The sequence below is a fragment of the Trachemys scripta genome, chromosome 25, assembly GCF_013100865.1.
Source record: "Trachemys scripta elegans isolate TJP31775 chromosome 25, CAS_Tse_1.0, whole genome shotgun sequence".
Classification (NCBI taxonomy): Eukaryota; Metazoa; Chordata; order Testudines; family Emydidae; genus Trachemys; species Trachemys scripta.
In genome coordinates this window covers 6208841-6228956 of record NC_048322.1, presented here as the reverse complement: position 1 = coordinate 6228956, position 20116 = coordinate 6208841, and the positions used below count along the sequence as shown (strand labels likewise).

The following is a 20116-nucleotide window of genomic DNA, read 5'->3' as shown; positions in this document are numbered from 1 at the left end:
GGGGTGGGGCGAGGCTGGGAAGAGGCAGGGCGGGGCAGGGGCAGGAAGAGGCGGTGAGGGGCAGAGTGGGGGCAGGAAGAGGCGGGGTGGGGACGGGAAGAGGCAGGGCGGGGGCAGGAAGGGGGAGGGGCGGAGCAGGGCTCGAGCACAGCCGGGAACTCTTGGCAGAGCAGCGGGGTGACCCATGCCGCTGCTCGTCGCAGGGAGCCTGCAGGGGGTGTGGGGCGCTCAGTTCTGGAGTGGGGAGGGGGGACTCTGCTCCCAAAGGCCCAGCCGTCACGGCACTCACCATCCCCCCCGTTTTGTCTCATGCCGCACAGGCCTCTCATTGCCAAAAAGAACCCCAAGATCCCCATGTCCAAGATGATGACCATCCTGGGCGCCAAGTGGCGGGAGTTCAGCGCCAACAACCCCTTCAAGGGCTCGGCAGCGGCTGTGGCGGCGGCAGCAGCGGCGGCGGCAGCTGCCGTGGCTGAGCAGGTGTCGGCCGCCGTCTCGGCCGTGACTACCGAGCCGCAGCCCGTTCCCATCCGCAAAGCCAAAACCAAAGAAGGGAAAGGTGAGTCGCCCGGGTTCCCGTTCCGCTTGTCTCCTGTGGGGTGAGGGAGGGGGTTGGACTACATCTCCCAGGATGCACCAGGGCCAGGGACTATGATGATGCACTGCTTCTCCTCCCCCAAGACCATGGGGGAGCATTATGGGGGATGTAATCCCACCAGGGACCCCAGACTACAGAGGGGAAGGGCTGCATGAAGCACCTACCACTACAATACCCACAATGCTTCTTGCCCAGGTATGCCCATGATGCACTCCTTCTCCAAGACCACGGTGCATCATGGGATATGTAGTCTGACCAGGAATATTGGCCTATAGAGGACAATAGCTGCATGGGGCACCTGCAACTACAATTCCCATGATGCATCAGGGCAGGGAGAGGAAAGGCCCTGTGTCTCATTCCCCTCCCCATCCACCTGGACTCCTGGGTTCTCTCCCCAGCTCTGGGAGGGGAGGGGGGGCTGGGAGCCCGGACTCCTGGGTTCTCTCCCCGGCTCTGGGAGGGGAGTGGAGTCTGGTGGGTTAGAGCAGGGGGGGCTGGGAGCCCGGATGACTGAGTTCTCTCCCCAGCTCTGGGAGGGGAGGGGGCGCTGGTGGGTTGGGGCGGCTGGGAGCCCGGACTCCTGGGTTCTACCCCCAGCTGCTTGCGTTGTGACCTAGGGCTGGTCCCTTCCCCGTGCCTCAGTTTCCCCTTCTGAGACAGGAGGCCGGCCATGCCTGTCCAGGAGGTGGATTTGGAGCCTTTGATCCATCTCACTTTCTTTGACAAAAGGGCCGGGTCACAAAAGGCGGAGCAAGAGCCCTCGCGTGCCGGAGATGAAGAGGAAGATGAAGGGGAAGAGGATGGCTCCCCTGAAGATCAAGCTGGGCATGATCGGGGGGAAGCGGAAGAAGAGCAGCTCTGTAAGCCACGCCCCTGGGGGCCGTGGGCGTGGGGGGAGCCAGGGGTGGGGGCTGGGTGGTCAGGAGGGTGGTCACGCCGGTCCCCAACTCTCACGAGGTCTCCCCGGCTCGAATCCATGCTTCAAAATAACCGGGCTGGGACTCGGGGCACCCGACTGACCCATGCTCCAGCAGGGTCCTACATCCCAAGTCCCGAGAGAAGCCCACTTGCCTTCGGCGCTTCCTGCCGTCACACCTCCGTCACGACCCGCTGCCCTGCCCTCCCGGCTTTCGGTAACCCCTGGGGGAAACTGAGGCACGCAGGTGCAGCCTTCGGACTCGACGTTAAGAGCATTCCCAGGCGAGTGCTGACCCAGGAGGCTGGGAAAAGCCTCCGTGGTGCGAAGAACTGCGGGCCGCAGTGCCCGAGTATTTGCAGTAACGGGTCCCGACAGGCGGGCTTTTTATCCCCGGCCTCGGGGCGCCGGGTAGGGCACGGCCTGTCCCAGCTGGGTCTCATGTGCGACCGCGGGGGCCCCACTAATCCGTGGCCCTGGTCTCTTCGGTCCCACAGATGCCCCTCCTGTGCCAGGTCTCGGGGGAGGTTCGATGACCCCACGTGACCCGCCATCCGTCCCCATTCCCCCCGCCCCCTCCTGTTTGCGTCTCTGGCCGAGCCCCTCCTAACGAGGGCCGCTCTGGTTATGTACAGCATGTGTTTCAGAGCGACGAGGTGGGCGAGATGGAGGAGGAGTCTGACGTCGACAACTCCAGCGTCCACAGCTCCTCGGTGCGCTCCGACAGCTCGGGGCGGGTCAAGAAACTCAAGCGGGGCCGACCCGGCAGGAAAAGGAAGAAGGGTGAGCGTGGCCCTGGCAGCTGGGCGGGAGGAGCTTTCTGGCCAGGGGTGGGGCTTCTCAGGGTGAGAGGAGCTTTTCCCCAGGGGGCAGAGCAGATATGTCCATTGGAATGACAGCCCGTGGGCCGAAATTGATTGAGAGACGCTCCAGCTGTCGCCGGCTTGCAGCAGAAGGGTTTGTAGTGTACCAGAGAGGGCTAGATGGGCCCAGGGGTCAGAGCCAGCGTGCCAGAGAGTGAGCCGGGAGACCGGGCTAGAAGGGCACAGGGGTCAGAGCCGGTGTGCCAGAGGGCGTGCTGGGAGACCGGGCTAGATGGGCCCAGGGGTCAGAGCCGGCGTGCCGGGAGACCGGGCTAGATGGGCACAGGGGTCAGAGCCGGTGTGCCAGAGGGCGTGCTGGGAGACCGGGCTAGATGGGCCCAGGGGTCAGAGCCGGCGTGCCGGGAGACTGGGCTAGATGGGCACAGGGGTCAGAGCCGGTGTGCCAGAGGGCGTGCCGGGAGACCGGGCTACATGGGCACAGGGGTCAGAGCCGGCGTGCAGGGGACCGGGCTAGATGGGCCCAGGGGTCAGAGCCGGCGTGCCGGGAGACCGGGCTAGATGGGCACAGGGGTCAGAGCCGGTGTGCCAGAGGGCGTGCTGGGAGACCGGGCTAGATGGGCCCAGGGGTCAGAGCCGGCGTGCCGGGAGACCGGGCTAGATGGGCCCAGGGGTCAGAGCCGGCGTGCCGGGAGACTGGGCTAGATGGGCACAGGGGTCAGAGCCAGTGTGCCAGAGGGCGTGCCGGGAGACCGGGCTACATGGGCACAGGGGTCAGAGCCGGCGTGCAGGGGACCGGGCTAGATGGGCCCAGGGGTCAGAGCCGGCGTGCCAGAGGGTGTGCCGGGAGACCGGGCTAGATGGTCTAACTCGGGCCAGCAGTCCCTAAGATGTAGCTCGCCCCGGCTTGTGCAAAAAGGCCCCGGTAGCTTACAACTGTGACTCAGTGCGATATGTGTAGTATTCAGATACTTGACGTGCATCAGTCCAGGACCCCAAGGTAGACAAGCTGGGATGTCGGCCATTCACTTCCGTGCTTCAGGGCATGAGCTGTCTGAGGGGGTCAGGTAGCATCTTCCGACATTCCTTAAAACGGAAAGGTCCCATGTCTCATTCCGTGCCTTCCTGTGCCAGGCAATTCCTGCCCTGGGGCCAGATGAGAGCCAGCTCCCCCTAGAGGGGACAGGCCCCTGCCCCATTCCCCACCCCCCTGAGCTAGCCTGTGGGTACGACAGTGATGCAAACTCTGACCGTTATTGTATTACAGCGATCTCTGCAATCCCAGTCCAGGATCGGGGGCCCGTGGTGCTGGGCGCTGCGCAGACGCATGGTGAGAGGCTGCACCCCACCCAGACGAGCTGTTCCAAGGCTGGGGAGGGATCGTGGTATCTCGTCTGACATCCTTGGGGGACACTTCCCTGAAGGAATTCGAGTGGTTGAACCAGAGCGTCTCTAGTTCCTATAATAACAGACTTTAACTCCTATCTAGTGCTTTCCAACAGCAGATCTCAAGTGCTTTCCACAGGAGATTGGTGTCATTATGCCCATTTAGAGAAAGGGAAACTGAGGCACGAGGCAGCAAATTGCCCAGTGCCAAGCTGGGAACAGAACCCAGTTCTCCTGTGTCCCGGTTCAGTGGGTTTCTAGCTTATTTTGGTAAATTTCACATTTCAAATTGGGGTGTTTTTATCTATTATTTTTTTTTTTTTAGTTAAGTAGCCTGTAGAGAAGCCCTGAATAGATAGAGACTAAGTGGGGAAACTGAAGCACAGAGGAAGTGACTTAACGCAGCTGGGCAGGGATAAAGCTCTCCCATGTCCTCCATGGAGCCAGACTTCCTCTGCTCCTAGTACGGACAATGCGGGAATCTTTCGATGAATTGTTTCTTCATCATCGGAAAATGCCGATTTGTGAAATCCGAAAGCATTCAGAACAGGTCGGGCTTGGGGAATTTTTCCGACTCAACCAAAATCCCAAGGCAGAGGGGAGGGGTTCGAAACCGTCGACATGAAAAGTTCCAGTTGGAAACAACTCTTTGTTCAGAAATCTGAGCTAAATAGGCTGTGAGGGGAAAAGCGCTCGCGATTGAAACGAACCATTATGAGATTCTCCAAATGAATCATTGTGATCGTCCCAAAACAGGAAAAAAATTCTGATCGTTCTGTTCTCGATTGGTTTTTTGAGAGGTCACGTTTTCAACCCGATTCAAGGCAGGGAAAAAATACCGTGAACTCTCAAAAATATTCATGGGACAGGAGAAATCTTGAAATCGTGGTTTCCGTTCTTTGGTTCGAAATGCCGTTTTGTTTAGAATTCGACTGGGAAAAGGTTGAAGTTGGGAATATTTTCAACATTGAAACTAGTCAAAATCATGAATGTTTTTGAAAGGGAAGCGAATTAGATCCCAAAAGGTGGAAATCAGCCACATTTCAAGCTGATTGGACTGAAAAAGATGCACATTTTCCGCTGGAAGAACGGTCAGAATTGCAAACGCTTTTGAAACATGAGCTAATTGGACTACAAAAAAAGTTTGGAAACGGTCCAAATTGAAACCAAAGTTTTAGAAAGTCGCCAAACAGATTGTTTCGATTGACCCGACGTGAGGAAAAGAGAAAGTTTGCTCAGCCCGCCGCGATCGGTGAACTTCTGAGCTTTTCGGCCTGGCCTGAAACGGGATGGCTGGGTGGGGATCCTGACCTCGCGGGGACGGGAAATCCGTTTCCTGGCCTGCGGGAACGGCGTGTCCCGGGAGGTCTGGGCGCCGCCTTCTGCAGCGTCTACTTTTGCGTCCCCTCCCAGTGCCGGGCGAGGAGGAGGTTGATGGCTACGAGACGGACCACCAGGACTACTGCGAGGTGTGCCAACAGGGTGGCGAGATCATCCTCTGCGACACCTGCCCCAGGGCCTATCACCTGGTGTGTCTGGACCCCGAACTCGACAAGGCGCCCGAGGGCAAATGGAGTTGTCCCCACTGCGTAAGCCACCCCTGTTCCTTCCTGGCTGCCCCCCGCACCCCTGCCCGCCTAGGTACCATCCCTGTGCCCCGTAGACCACCCCGCCGCCTTTCCCAGGAGTGCCTGGTGCATTTTGGGTGCTACTGAGAAATCAGTGCCCTTGGAGGCCTGGCACGTGTGATCCGGGCGACCTGAGTGCTGGCGGCTGCTGAAAAGCCGACCAGCCTGACTCGGTTTTCCTGGGCAGGCTGCTCGAATTCGGAGAGAAGAGAGTCCGGCTTTCTCTGAGAGAGGCTATTGATCTCTGCCTGGGCGTGCGTCCCGCTGGGCGCCTGGGCCCACGCCTGGCATCGGGTCCCTGCCTGGGCGTGTGTCCCGCTGGGCGCCTGGGCCCACGCCTGGCGTCGGGTCCCTGCCTGGGCATGCGTCCCGCTGGGCGCCTGGGCCCACGCCTGGCGTCGGGTCCCTGCCTGGGCGTGCGTCCCACTGGGCTCCTGGGCCCACGCCTGGCGTCGGGTCCCTGCCTGGGCGTGCGTCCCGCTGGGCGCCTGGGCCCACGCCTGGCGTCGGGTCCCTGCCTGGGCGTGCGTCCCGCTGGGCGCCTGGGCCCACGCCTGGACGTACGTCTCACTGGGCGCCTGCGTGTGGCTCGCGCTCTCGGCCTTGCCTGTCTCACCCGCTGCCTCGCTCCCCCCGTAGGAGAAGGAGGGGGTGCAGTGGGAAGCCAAGGAGGAAGACGAGGAGTACGAGGAAGAGCTGGAGGAGGAAGGCGAGAAGGAGGAGGAGGACGACCACATGGAGTACTGCCGGGTCTGCAAGGACGGCGGGGAGCTGCTGTGCTGTGACGCCTGCATCTCCTCCTACCACATCCACTGCCTCAACCCGCCGCTGCCCGAGATCCCCAACGGCGAATGGCTCTGCCCTCGCTGCACGGTAGGGGCCCCCTGTTCCACTCCCTGCGCCGGGGGAGACCCAGGCCCCCTCCCACTGGCCTCCCCGGGCTGAGTACCGAGGGAAAAGCGCCATGGGGAGATCTCTGCATTGTAAAGCGGCTCTGGGGCCTTTTCGTCCTGCGGGATCCCAGAGAGACTGGGAGTTCGTGGACGTGGGGAGAGCTGGAAAAATGGAGCAGAGATGCAGCCATCTCTGGGGCGGGGCGGCTGGTTACCCAGGGACCCCTTGCCCAGCGCTGAGATGCAGCCACCTCTGAGGCGGGGTGGCTGGTTACCCAGGAACCCCTCGCCTGGCGCTGAGATGTGGCCACCTCTGGGGCGGGGCGGCTGGTTACCCAGGGACCCCTCATCCAGTGCTGAGATGCAGCCACCTCTGGGGTGGGGCATATCAGCTGTTCTGAGGCAGGATGACCAAACGTAACAGGGCCTTTTTAGGACAGGAAGTGGAGTCCTGCCCAGAGTGCAAGGGGGCAGCAGACCCCGCGGGGCTCGGGGGGGGCTGGTGCCCGGGTGGGCGTCGGGGTGGGGGGGGGGCGGGCGGGAGCGCGGCAGGCCTGACTCTCCCTCCATCCCCTCCACAGTGCCCTGTGCTGAAGGGCCGGGTCCAGAAGATCCTGCACTGGCGCTGGGGGGAGCCGCCCCCGCCCGTGCTGGTGCCCCGGCCGCCCGACGCCGCCGCGGACGAGCCCTCGCCCAAGGCGCTGCAAGGGCGCTCGGAGCGGGAGTTCTTCGTCAAGTGGGTTGGCCAGTCGTACTGGCACTGCTCCTGGGCCAAGGAGCTGCAGGTAGCTCTCCGGGGGGGGATGGGGGGATGGGCCGGGAGGGTGTGGGGGCGCGGGATGGGCCAGGGGGTGTTGGGGTGCATGGGGCTCTGTGCGGAGCCTGGCAAAGCCCCAGTAGCCGCCCCGGGGCTCGGCCGGCCGAGCGCCTCACCCCCTTTCCTCTCCCTGCCCGGCGCCCAGCTGGAGATCTTCCACCTGGTGATGTACCGCAACTACCAGCGCAAGAACGACATGGACGAGCCGCCCCCGCTAGACTACGGCTCCGGCGAGGACGACGGCAAGAGCGAGAAGCGGAAGAGCAAAGACCCGCTCTATGCCCAGATGGAGGAACGCTTCTACCGCTACGGCATCAAGCCCGAGTGGATGGCCATTCACCGCATCATCAACCACAGGTGGGCCGGGGCGAGGCCCCGGGTGTCCCCGTCTACTCCCCACACTGCCCCGGGTGTCCCCGTCTGCCCCCCACGCTGCCCTGGGTGTTCCCGTCTGCCCCCCCAGCGCTACCCTGGGTGTCCCCGTCTGCCCCCTGTGCTGCCCTGGATGCCCCCCGTCTGCCCTCCGCGCACTGCCCTGAGTGCCCCCCGTCTGCCCCCTGCACTGCCCTGGGTGTGCCCCCGTCTGCTCCCGTGCTGCCCTGGGGCCCTGGGTGTCCCCGTCTGCCCCCTGCGCTGCCCCAGGTGTCCCCGTCTGCCCCCTGCGCTGCCCTGGGGCCCTGGGTGTCCCCGTCTGCCCCCTGTGCTGCCCCAGGTGTCCCCGTCTGCCCCCTGCGCTGCCCTGGGGCCCTGGGTGTCTCCCCCTCTCCCCCTCTCCCCCTGCTCCACCCTCAATGACCCCTGGGCGGCCCCGCGGAGAGCTGGGGACCCTCATTTCTGTCCCCAAAGTCCCCAGCACTGCACTGCGCATTGGGCGGGGGCTGTCAGCTGATTGCCCAGAGCCACGCAGCCCGTTCCAGCCGCCGGCCCCCATCTCCCTCCAGCACATCCTACCCCCTCCCTCCCCCCGTCCCTCACCGGTTCCCTCCGGCACATCCCACCCCCCACCCCCGTCCCTCACTGGCTATCTCCGACACATCCCACCCTCCCCCGTCCCTCACCGGCTCCCTCCGGCACATCCCACCGCCCCATCCCTCACTGGCTCCCTCCCTGGGCAGCATCGACAAGAAGGGGAACTACCACTACCTGGTGAAGTGGCGCGACCTGCCCTACGACCAGTCCACGTGGGAGGAGGACGAGATGGCCATCCCCGACTTCGACTTCCACAAGCACGCCTACTGGAGACACAGGTACCCGCCGGGGGGAGCCGGGGAGCCTTGAGGATGGGGGGTCGGCAACCGGCCAGCCCCGGCTTTGGCCTTGAAACGAAGCAAAGGTTTTTCTAACCGCCGGCGGAGCCAAGCTCGGGAGCTGCGGGGGGCAAAAAAAACCGAACTGGTTTCTCGATCCGTTTACGGAGGGGACGGGGCGAGGGGTCTGGGGGCGTTCTTCAGCGTGGGGCGCGGCTTGCCTGCCGGCATCCTCTGCCCCACGGCTCGCCGATTCCCTGCCATGGCGTGGGGCTTCCGGGGCCCCCCACGCTCTGTCCTGTTCGCCGCCGGTTACCTCTGCCCCGGAGCCAGGTCGATTCCTAACCCGTCTCTCACCTGCCCAGGGAGCTGATCATGGGTGAGGACCCGGCCCAGCCCCGCAGGTACAAGAAGAAGAAGAAGGAGATGCCATTGGAGGGCCCCCCAAACTCCCCCACCAACGACGTGAGTGTGTGTGTGTGTGTGTGTGTGTGCCCCACGCCGCGCCCCCGCGGTTTCCAGGAGGAGGATGCCGGATGCTGGAGGCACCCGGGAGCTGGGGTAACAGGGGGCGCTCCTCCAGTGGAGGAATGGGGCTCGGTGATAGGAGTGTGTGGGGGTGGGGGGACGGTGGGTCACTGACTGTGTGTGTGTGTGTGTGTGTGGATGGTTGGTTGGTTGGTTGGTACGACTCCGTGTGTGCAGGGTGGATTTGATTTAAATCAAATCAAGTTAAATCCTGATTTAAATCACTAGTCAGGAAGACTCGATTTAATCATGGTTTTCTATACAAAAGTGCATTCTTGTGGGTTGTTATAACCTCAATACATATTCTTCACACCTCAGAGCTAGCTGTCGCTTTCGTTTGTAGAAGGTCCACATGATACATTTTTAAACAGTGATTTATTCTGAAAACTTTCCAGACGAGTTTTACAGCTATATCAGAAAATGAATGATTGATGGGTTGGTTATTTCGTTTACCAAAGATAATTGAAGCAGATATTTCTAAAGTCATTGGGAGATGAACTATCTCTAATTCAGCTACACCTCTACCCCGATATAATGCTGTCCTCGGGAGCCAAAAAATCTCACTGCGTTACAGGTGAAACTGCGTTATATCGAACTTGCTTTGATCTGCCAGAGCGCGCAGCCCTGCCCCCCCGGAGCGCTGCTTTACCGCGTTATATCTGAATTCGTGTTATATCATGTCGCGTTATATCAGGGTAGAGGTGTATCTCCAATTCATTAATATTTAGAGGATTTTCTTGCCAGGCTGTATTAGGAGGAGAACATCACCAGACAGACATTTCAATTGTTTTATTTAACTAAAACAACAACATTAAGTATTCTGGATTTTTTTCTTCAATGGCAAACATAATCTTTTAACAAAAAAGCATATGTCCCTCATTTCTCACATTTACCTCCAGACGTCTTCTCCTTGGCCATGTCTATTCCGCCCCCAACAATCTTCTCGTCATTGAACTTTTTGAAACGTTTCACTTTTAGAGAGAGGTCAGGGACTGACTCCGTGGCCACAAATGTGCGGAGGGACAATAGGGTTGAGGTCTCTTATTTCGCACCTTGATATATTAGTTATTTATTTTAAAACATTTTTGCTGCTAACAAGTGTGTTACCTCTGGAGACACAAATCCACAGTTGGAGACCTGCAAAACTAAGCATCTCTGCTGGTATCTTCTAGACTGAGCACTGAGTCCCATTGGGGAGATCGAAAGATTAACCGAAATAATCGATACAGAAGCCTGTGGAACCCCATAAAATTGGGTCCCTAATCCATGAACTATTAGAACTCACTCACAAAACTTTTCTTAAACATTACATGAATATATTGTCTCATACTATAGAATTCGAATTTATAATCCCTATTCCATGATGAGCTATAATGTATCTTAATTAAAATTACCTTTAGATAAAATGCTTTTTGAGGAAAAAAAAACTTATAAAAAAATCCAATTTAAATAAAAAGAATCTTTTTTTTTTTTGACTTTTTAAAAAAGAATCATTGATTTTTATCCACCCTGCGTGTGTAGGTTTGTGGGTCACTGACTTTGTGTGTGTGTGTGTGTGTGTGTATAGGTTTGTGGGTGGGACGGTGGGTCACTGACTTTGTGTGTGTGTGTGTGTGTGTGTGTGTATAGGTTTGTAGGTGGGACGGTGGGTCACTGACTTTTTGTGTGTGTGTAGGTTTGTGTGTGGGATGGTATGTGTGTAGGTTTCTGTGTGTGTGGGGGGGTGTGCTTTGGAGCGTTGTGAGTGCGTGATCTGTGGGGAGGGCCCGCCCTGTCGCATGTGTGTTCGTTCCCGCCGTGATCCCTTGTGCCTCCCATCACCGCTCCCTTTCTCGCCCTGCAGCCCACGGTGAAGTACGAGACCCAGCCACGGTTCATCACCTCCACAGGTGGGACCCTGCACATGTACCAGCTGGAGGGACTCAACTGGCTGCGCTTCTCCTGGGCCCAGGGCACCGACACCATCCTGGCCGACGAGATGGGCCTCGGCAAGACCATCCAGACCATTGTCTTCCTCTACTCCCTTTACAAGGAGGTAACGTTGCCTGGGGAAACAACCGAAGAGCCGGCTGCCCCGCCCCAGAGGTGGCTGCATCTCTGCGCTGGGCGAGGGGTCCCTGGATAACCAGCCGCCCCGCCCCAGAGGTGGCCGTACCTCCGCTCCGGGCGAGGGGTCCCTGTGTAACCAGCCGCCCCGCCCCAGAGGTGGCCGAATCTCAGTGCCGGACGAGGGGTCCCTGGGTAACCAGCCGCCCCGCTCCAGAGGTGGCCGTATCTCCGCTCCGGGCGAGGGGTCCCTGTGTAACCAGCTGCCCCGCCCCAGAGGTGGCCGCATCTCAGTGCCGGACAAAGGGTCCCTGGATAACTGGCCGCCCTGCCCCAGAGGTGGTCGCATCTCCAGTTCCCTGGATAACCACCCGCTCTTTTCTCTGCCCCCTAACCCGCCGGGTGTCTCTCTCTGCTCAGGGTCACACCAAAGGCCCCTTCCTGGTCAGCGCCCCACTCTCCACCATCATCAACTGGGAGCGGGAGTTCCAGATGTGGGCGCCGAAGTTCTACGTCGTGACGTACACGGGCGACAAGGACAGCCGCTCCATCATCCGTGAGAACGAGTTCTCCTTCGAGGACAATGCCATGAAGGGCGGGAAGAAGGCTTTCAAAATGAAGGCGAGACACACACCCCCTCCCCCTGAGCCGCATGTGCCTGGTTATTCTCATTGGGCAGGGGAGCCAGGATGCCTGGGTTCTCTCCCTGGCTCTGGGAGGGGAGTGGGGGCTGGTGGTTAGAGCAGGGAGGGCTGGGAACCAGGACTCCTGGGTTCTCTCCCCGGCACTGGGAAGGGAGTGGGGTCTAGTGGTTATAGCAGCGGGGGGCTGGGAGATTGGACTCCTGGGTTCTCTTGTCAGCTCCCGTCACCTGCCTGGCTCACGGTGCTAGGGGCTTGCAGGGCGCTGAGGCTGAGTAGGGGAGGCGCAGGGGCTGGGGATCGCTGAGGAGGCTGCCCACTGGCCCGTGGCTCGGGGTCTCCGGCTTGTTAGCTGCCAGGCGCCCGGTAGGGCCTGTCCCCAGCGGGGGTCCCGGCTGCTGCTCCATCCGCTCACCCGGCCCGGCCTTTCCCTGCAGAGGGAAGCTCAGGTGAAGTTCCACGTGCTGCTCACATCCTACGAGCTGGTCACCATCGACCAGGCGGCGCTGGGCTCCATCCGCTGGGCCTGCCTGGTGGTGGACGAGGCTCATCGACTGAAGAACAACCAGTCCAAGGTATGGGCACGGGGCGGGGAGTGGGGGCGGGGAGTTAGAGCACGGGGGGCTGGGAGCCAGGACTCCTGGGTTCTCCCCCTGCCTCTGGGAGGGGAGTGGGGGCTGGCGGCTTCAGCTCTTTCTCTGCTGGGTTGCCGAGCTCTCTGAGCTTCCTGCAGAGGACCCTCGGGCTGCACCCCCCGTTGTCTGGGGGGGCTGCAAGCCCCTGACACCCCCCCGTGCCCCTCCCAGTTCTTCAGGGTGCTGAACGGTTATAAGATCGACCACAAGCTGCTGCTGACGGGGACGCCGCTGCAGAACAACCTGGAGGAGCTTTTCCACCTGCTCAACTTCCTCACGCCGGAGCGCTTCAAGTACGTCAGACTCCCCCTCCCCCCCGCTCCACACGAGACCCCCGCCCTGCCCCCTGGGGTCCCCAAGGGAGCCGGGACGTGTCCTCACCCTGGGAATTTCACTCCACCCCCCTTCCTGGCCCATGGCCCCACCTCAAAGAGACAGCCGTCCCCCGATTCGCCTTCACCCCGCCTGGGCATCACCCGGCACTGGTTGGCTTGATTTTGGGGAGGGGGCGTGGGAAAGTCATGCCCTATGACCCCTAGGAGTATGGGACCTCTCACCCACGGCGGCACAGCAAAGTTCGGTGGCGTGCTCTGCTGGGGATCAGAGACCCCAGGCCTCTTGGGTCCAATCCCCCCAAGCAGGATAGGGTTGGGGACACCAGGGGGAGTGGGGCTGTGGGCTGCGAGCTGGCGGGGCTCAGTGGGGTGCAGGGCAGGGGGCGCTCTCCTCCCGTTAAGGGGGCTGTGCTGCATGCCGGGGCATTGGCCTGGGCCCGGCAAGGGAGGCTGCCAGCGCTGCCGGGCCGGGGGGCCCAGGCTAACCCGGCCCCGTCCGCCTGTCCCCACAGTAACCTGGAGGGATTCCTGGAGGAGTTTGCTGACATCTCCAAGGAAGACCAGATCAAGAAGCTGCACGACCTGTTGGGCCCTCACATGCTCCGGCGCCTCAAGGCCGACGTCTTCAAGAACATGCCGGCCAAGACGGAGCTGATCGTGCGTGTGGAGCTGAGCCCCATGCAGAAGTATGGCCTGTTGGTGGTGGGGGCCACACACACACGCGGGGGGACAGACCAGCTAAAGGGCCAGTGCCCCAAGGCGGTGCTAGAGGGCGCTGTGGGGCAGGGAGCGGGGCGGGGGGCTCAGCAGGGGGCGCTCTCCCCTGGCAGGCAAGGCTAGCTGCAGGGTGGCGCTAGGGGGCGCAGTGGGGCAGGGAGCGGGGTGAGGGCTCAGTGGGAGACATAGGATATAGTGTCATAGGATGTAGTATGGATGGGATCGGAGAGCCATTCCCTGCCTGGCACTGTGTGAGTATGTCGGGGAACGTGATGAGAGCAGGGGGTCGGGCTGGGTGCCAGGACTCCTGGGTTCTCTCCCCAGCTCTGGGAGGGGAGTGGGGGCTGGTGGTTAGAGCAGGGGGGGCTGGGAGCCAGGACTCCTGGGTTCTCTCCCCAGATCAGAGCTGGGTCTAGGGGTTAGAGCTGGAGGCTGGGCGTCAGGGTTCCTGGGGATCAGGGTCTGGGATGGTGGCAGGGCCCAGCCTCACCTTCCCTCCCACTCCCCGCTCAGGAAATACTACAAATACATTCTGACCCGCAACTTCGAGGCCCTCAACTCCCGAGGGGGCGGAAACCAGGTCTCCCTGCTCAACATCATGATGGACCTCAAGAAGTGCTGCAACCATCCCTACCTCTTCCCCGTGGCTGCGATGGTACGTCCCGCCTGTCCCCGGGGGAGGGGAGGAGTCTGGGGAGACCCCGGTGTACCCCGGAGGGTGTGGGCACGTTGGTACGTCCCGCCTGTCGAAGTGGTATGGGGGGGGTGTCAGGCAGACCATGGTTCATCCCAAAAGGGCGGGGCTTGGCCCCAGGAGGCGGAGTCAGCAGAGCTGGGTGGAGCTTTATATGCAGATTAGGCCCTCTGGACACATTCTATGACTTCCCATCGATTTCGGTCTGGAGAGAATCTGTTTAAAGCAACATATCGACATGGGAACTTTTATTTTTTGAAAAAATTCGAACGATTTTACCACGTCTCGATTCCGAGCATTGATTGAACGCTGGGAAAATTAGCGAGCGCGGTCTGGGGGGGTGGGAAACAGTGAATTTTATTTAAAAACCGACGAGGTGGGGGAGGGAATCCGGGTTTTTTTTGGCGGGGCCGTTTCATTGTGGCTGAGGATTTGGCGCCGGGGGTGGGCCGATCTCCGTCCCGTTACCTGCCCGACGGCTGGCGTCCACCCCAAAGGTCTCCCCTGATCGGCGCCAGGGATCGGCCCCGCCTGGGGCAGGACGGGCGGCGGGCGGGTTTCGGAGCCGAACGGCTGCCATCTTTGCCTCGCCAGGAATCCCCCAAGCTGCCCAGCGGTGCCTACGAGGGTGGGGCCCTCATCAAATCCTCCGGCAAGCTGATGCTACTCCAGAAGATGCTGCGGAAGCTGAAGGAGCAGGGGCACCGGGTGCTAATCTTCTCACAGGTGAGGGGCTGGCCTGGGTCTGCGGGTACATCACAGCCTCAGGTGGGTGACACGTACATTGTGTCTTTCCTCCCATGCCCGAATACCCAGGCGTCGCAGGGTGTGAACCCAGGTGTCCTGGGGAGTTCCGGCCCCGAGCAATTCCATCCTGCTCGCTGAATCCCCTCCCAGATGGATACAGCAACCTCTTTTGCGTCCCGTCTGAAACTCCTGCACAGTCATGGGTGGTTAAACAGGGGCTGCGGCTACCCCAGAGGTCGCTGCATCTCCGTGCCAGGCGAGGGAGCTATGTTTTCGGAGCCCAGTATTGACCACCCTGATCTCCCCTGGCCACTCAGATGACGAAAATGCTGGACCTGCTGGAGGATTTCCTGGACTACGAAGGCTACAAGTACGAGCGGATCGACGGTGGGATCACTGGGACGTTGCGGCAAGAGGCCATCGACAGATTCAATGGTATGATTCCTCCTGCCCACCCCCCCAGACCGAGATCGGGGACCCCGTCACGCCGGGCGCTGCCCCCACCCCCCCAGACCGAGATCGGGGCCCTGTCACGCCGGGCGCTGCCCAGGGAGGTGGTGCAGAGGGATGGTGACGTTGCGAGCTGACGCCTCCAGCCTTGGCCCTGTGAGACTTGTGTTAGCAGCTGCCGGCGGTTTGGTTCGTTAGTGTCTTGCTCTCGTCAGGGAGGAGATTCCACCCCGGTCCCCTCTTCCCCAGTCCCACGGTGCCCAGGGTCTTGGTCCCAGACAGCGAGAGCTTTGATTGGGGGGGCCGGGGGGTTCTTGCCTGTGCGGGAGGCCAGGATTTCCCCCGTGTGACCCATGCGATCTCTCCCCCCAGCTCCCGGCGCTCAGCAGTTCTGCTTCCTGCTCTCCACCCGGGCGGGTGGCTTGGGCATCAACCTGGCCACCGCCGACACGGTGGTGATCTTCGATTCGGACTGGAACCCCCACAACGACATCCAGGTGAGTCCCCTGCGGGGGCAGGTGAGGATCCCCCTTTCCCAGGCTGGCTGCCACGGAGAACCGGGCCCGGGGGACCCTTCCCGAGCCCCAGGTTGCATCTCTGGCTGCGGAGTAGCTCAGTGGCCACTCATGGAGCCTCTGCTTCTTACCCCGGTCAGGGGTCTGGCCCGTCTCTGAGTTCCTGCCGTGAAGGGGAAGCCGGGAAGAAGTCGGCTGGCCAGAGAGATGCCCCTGGGGCGGGGTGGTTGGGTAGATAGAGCCGTAGGGGACTCAGGGGGGTGGACTCAGGCAGAGAGCTGCCCTGGAAGACAGGGTAGGTAGATCTTTGCCTCTGAGATGGGCTGGGTGGATGTGGGTCACGGGGAGGGAGGGAGGGATGGAAGGGACAGACCGGCGTCCCTGGGCATGTGGATGGCTGGGTGGAGCGGGAGGCAGGCGGGTGCGTCGGGTGAACGGATGGGGAGGCAGGCGGGTGGGTCGGGCGGATAGAGGGAGGTGGGTGGATGGTCAGGCGGACGAGGAGGCAGGCAGGTGCGTCGGGTGGACAGAGGGAGGCGGGTGGATGGTCAGGCGGACGGGGAGGCAGGCGGGTGGGTTGGTTGGACGGACGGGCGGATGGGGAGGCAGGCAGACGGACAGAGGGAGGCAGGTGGTTGGTCAGGCGGACGAGGAGGCGGGTGCATTGGGCGGACAGGGAGGCAGGCGGGTGGATGGTTGGGCGGACGGACGGAGGTGCATGGACAGATGGACTGGCGGACGGAGAGGCAGGCGGGTGCGTCGGGTGGACAGAGGGAGGCGGGTGGATGGTTAGGAGGCGGGTGGATGGTTAGGAGGACGGGGAGGCAGGCAGGTGGGGCCTCTGAGTTCCTGCCGTGAAGGGGAAGCCGGGAAGANGGGGGGGGGACAGGGCTGGGCTAGCGGGGGCTGCGGGTCGGGAGTGAGGGGCACTGGCAGGGCTGGGAGGGGCAGGACTGGGCTAGCGGGGGCTGCGGGTCAGGAGTGAGGGGCACCGGCAGGGCTGGGAGGGGCAGGACTGGGCTAGCAGGGGGCTGCAGGTCGGGAGTGAGGGGCACCGGCAGAGCTGGGGGGCAGAGCTGGACCAGCAGGGGGTTGTGGGGCAGGCCTGAAGACAGGGCAGGGCCAGGCAGAGCTGCTGGTTATGGGGTCCTCTCCTGTATCCCACGGCTGAGAGGGCAAATTGCATAGGGCCGGGGGTGTTATTCCTACTCAGCGACGTTGGGGCGAGTGGGGGAGAAAAGGGAGCATCTACGGGGTGGGTAAAACGAGTGTGTGGTGCAAATGGAGGTCCGGGGGGTAGTGTCCTTTTCGGTGCAAATGCACCACACCCTTTTTACACCTTCAGCCTTAGATTCGTTATATTAGTGAGCTCCATCTTCCGGGATTGACGGGAGAATAGGTACTGGATATAACGGGATGTGGTGTGTCCTAGGGGGTACAGTATTGGTCTGGGGCGTCCTGGGTTCTGTCCCTGGCTCTGCCAGTGACCTTGAGCAAGCCCCTGCCCCGTGCCTCGGTTGGTCTGTGCAGTGCCTGGCATAATGGGGACCCAGTTTGGGACGGGGATGGGGTGGAGTCCGTGTAGCTCGGGGAGCCGCTCCAGCCGTCCCCACGCCAAGCACCCGGCTCCGTTCCCGGGCCCCGCAGCAGGGTCTCCGGCCTCTCTGGGCTGGCTGAGATTTTATATTATACTTAACTATAACAAATACTATTAAAATAAATATTAAATTGTAATTAAAATGTATATTTTAATAGTTAATATTTCATATTAGAGATAGTGAAATATCAAGTCTATATAGATTTTATATTATACTTTAAATATAATAAATACTATTAAATACATATTAAATTTTAAATAAATTAATTTTAATTTTAATTAAAATGTATATTTTAATAGTTAAAATTTTGTATTAGAGATAATATTTAAATATCAAGTTTATATAATGTAAACATTAACTATTACTATATATATAGATCTTATTTTATATATACTTTAAATATAATACAAAGTATTAATTATTACTATATATAAAACTTTTATATTATACATTAAATATTAAATATCTATGTATCTATTTTACTCTAAAGTTTTATACAGAAAGCAGATATGAACTATTAAAGTATACATTTATCCATTTTAATAGTTCATATTTCATTTTTGTATAATACTTTATATTTAATTGTTGATATTTTATAAGCAAATATTTGATAGTAAAATGAAAATAAAGACAATGTATAAAACATAATATTTCACATTATACTTTGGTTTTTATATTTAATAGTTTATACTATCTATAGCACTTTAAATATCAATATATAAATATGTTAATATTTTCTATAACACTACATTTAACATAGAAAATGTTGCATACCATTGTGAATATCTTATATTCGATATAATACTTTCCATATTCTATTCGATATGCAAGACTTGGTAGCATTTATATTATTATATGGGGTGGATGTGTGAAATATTTCACATGGATCGAGAGCTGTATACACCTCTACCCCAATATAACGCTGACCTTGGGAGCCAAAAAATCTTACCGCATTATAGGTGAAACCACGTTATATCGAACTTGCTTTGATCCACCAGAGTGTGCAGCGCCCGCCCCCCCCCCCCGAGCACTGCTTTACTGTGTTCTATCCGAATTCGTGTTATATCGGGTCACATTATATCGGGGTAGAGGTGTATGTATCATACTTTGGAATGTTTCAACATCCCGTCAGGAAGGGCATTTTGAGGTGTCCCAAACCAAATGTTCCCAAATTCCCATCTTGCGGGAAATTTCAGAATTTTGACTTTGGGAGAGACGGGAAAAATGAGTCGGCGTGAGCCACTGAGTCTGCGATTTCCCCTCCCCACCATCTGGGTAGCTTTGGATGTGAACGAGCTGGCCACTTCGTTAAGTCGGAGCCGTGCTGTGATGTGAGGGGCAGGCTAGCGAACCGCGGAGCAGAGGGGGTCAGAAGGGGGAATCTGTGCTGTGATTCCCCGCATCCCACCGCCCCTTGCTCCGGGGAGGGGCTAACGGGGGGCAGTCAGGTTCCGGTTACAAACTGCCGTGCTGATCTTTCAGACAATCAGTCCGAGTACTCGGTGGGATCGGAAGAGGAGGACGAAGACTTCGACGAGAGGCCGGAAGGTGAGGGCCCGGGTTTGGGGGTACAACAGCTCTGTGTCAGTGGGGGGAAGACATTTAAGGCCCATTTAAGCCCCGCGTAGGCATGTCATATTTCCAGAAATTTTGCAGGCGTGACAATTTTTTGTGGGAGGCAAAAAAACCCCACAGAAATTCGGGGAAAAACTGAGATTCCGTCCATTGTCTCCCGCTTGTCTAAACTTGCTCTGTTCCTTCATGGAGGAGAATGGGATGTAGTTAGCACTTAAGAAGGGAGAACTGGTGACGCTGATGAAATCAGCGTGCCTAAATCCTTTTGTTTTGATTCGGCTAGAGTGAGTAGGAGCTAGATCTGCCCACCAAGGTACTGGGGTGAATTTCGGGTTTTTTTTTGCCCGTTGGCAAGCAGGGGCAAAAACCAAACGTTGCCAATCGAAAGCGTCCGGCGTGGGATGAGCCAAACCAGAAGGTTGTAACTTTTCCATGGACGTGATCACGCAGGTGGGAAAGCCGCTCTTCTTTCTAGAGGAAAAGCTCGGATAGCGGGCGTCCCTAAATCGTGGTTAACGAGCACGGTCCATTGGTGTTCTTGGATACGGCCAGCGTCATAGCTGTAGTGTAGACAGACCCAGCCATTCTCTGAACGCGGCCCCTGGAAGGTGGCTGGGCTGGGCGGGAAGCTCCAAGCCCAGCATCGGAGATTTATTTTGACCACCGCCTCCAGATCTTGCGCCTGGTGTGACGGCGGGCATGATGGGGGCCCAGTTTGGGACGGGGTGGGGTCCGTGCAGCTCAGGGAGCTGTTCCAGCCGTCCCCACGCCAAGCACCCGGCTCCGTTCCCGGCCCCTGGCCCCGGCCACTCTGGGCTGGCGGGCAGGGGCATTTAATCGCGTCTCCTTCCGCCCACACAGGACGGCGCCAGTCCAAACGCCAGCTCCGCAACGAGAAAGACAAACCTCTGCCACCCCTGCTGGCGCGAGTTGGGGGCAACATCGAGGTGAGACGCTGTCCTGGGAGCCAGGACTCCTGGGTTCTCTCCCTGGTTCTGGGAGGGGATTGGGGGCTGATGGGTTAGAGCCGTGGGGGGCTGGAAACCAGGACTCCTGGATTCTCTCCCTGGTTCTGGGAGGGGAGTGGAGTCTAGTGGTCAGAGCGGGTGGGGCTGGGAGCCAGGACTCCTGGGTTCTCTCCCTGGCTCTGGGAGGGGATTGGGGGCTGATGGGTTAGAGCCGTGGGGGCTGGAAGCCAGGACTCCTGGGTTCTCCCCCTGGCTCTGGGAGGGGATTGGGGGCTAGTGGTTAGAACAGGGGGGATGGGAACCGGGACTCCTGGGTTCTCTCCACGACTCTGGGAGGGGAGTGGGGTCTAATGGTCAGAGC

The 20116-nt window shown here is 59.3% G+C and overlaps 1 protein-coding gene across 1 annotated transcript in view; it reads left to right on the top strand.

The window, feature by feature from the left end:
• The window catches only part of CHD3 (chromodomain helicase DNA binding protein 3), a 55009-nt gene that overhangs the window by 24747 nt on the left and 10146 nt on the right, over positions 1 to 20116 (top strand). The window contains exons 5-22 of the mRNA XM_034757095.1: positions 321 to 559; positions 1328 to 1458; positions 2150 to 2297; positions 3603 to 3665; positions 5135 to 5310; positions 5989 to 6222; positions 6824 to 7027; positions 7205 to 7416; positions 8175 to 8306; positions 8672 to 8771; positions 10678 to 10869; positions 11301 to 11501; positions 11959 to 12096; positions 12328 to 12449; positions 13004 to 13177; positions 13722 to 13863; positions 14497 to 14628; positions 14967 to 15065. Of these exons, the coding sequence (XP_034612986.1) occupies positions 321 to 559; positions 1328 to 1458; positions 2150 to 2297; positions 3603 to 3665; positions 5135 to 5310; positions 5989 to 6222; positions 6824 to 7027; positions 7205 to 7416; positions 8175 to 8306; positions 8672 to 8771; positions 10678 to 10869; positions 11301 to 11501; positions 11959 to 12096; positions 12328 to 12449; positions 13004 to 13177; positions 13722 to 13863; positions 14497 to 14628; positions 14967 to 15065 (2839 nt within the window). The remainder of the gene's footprint in view (positions 1 to 320; positions 560 to 1327; positions 1459 to 2149; positions 2298 to 3602; positions 3666 to 5134; positions 5311 to 5988; positions 6223 to 6823; positions 7028 to 7204; positions 7417 to 8174; positions 8307 to 8671; positions 8772 to 10677; positions 10870 to 11300; positions 11502 to 11958; positions 12097 to 12327; positions 12450 to 13003; positions 13178 to 13721; positions 13864 to 14496; positions 14629 to 14966; positions 15066 to 20116) is intronic.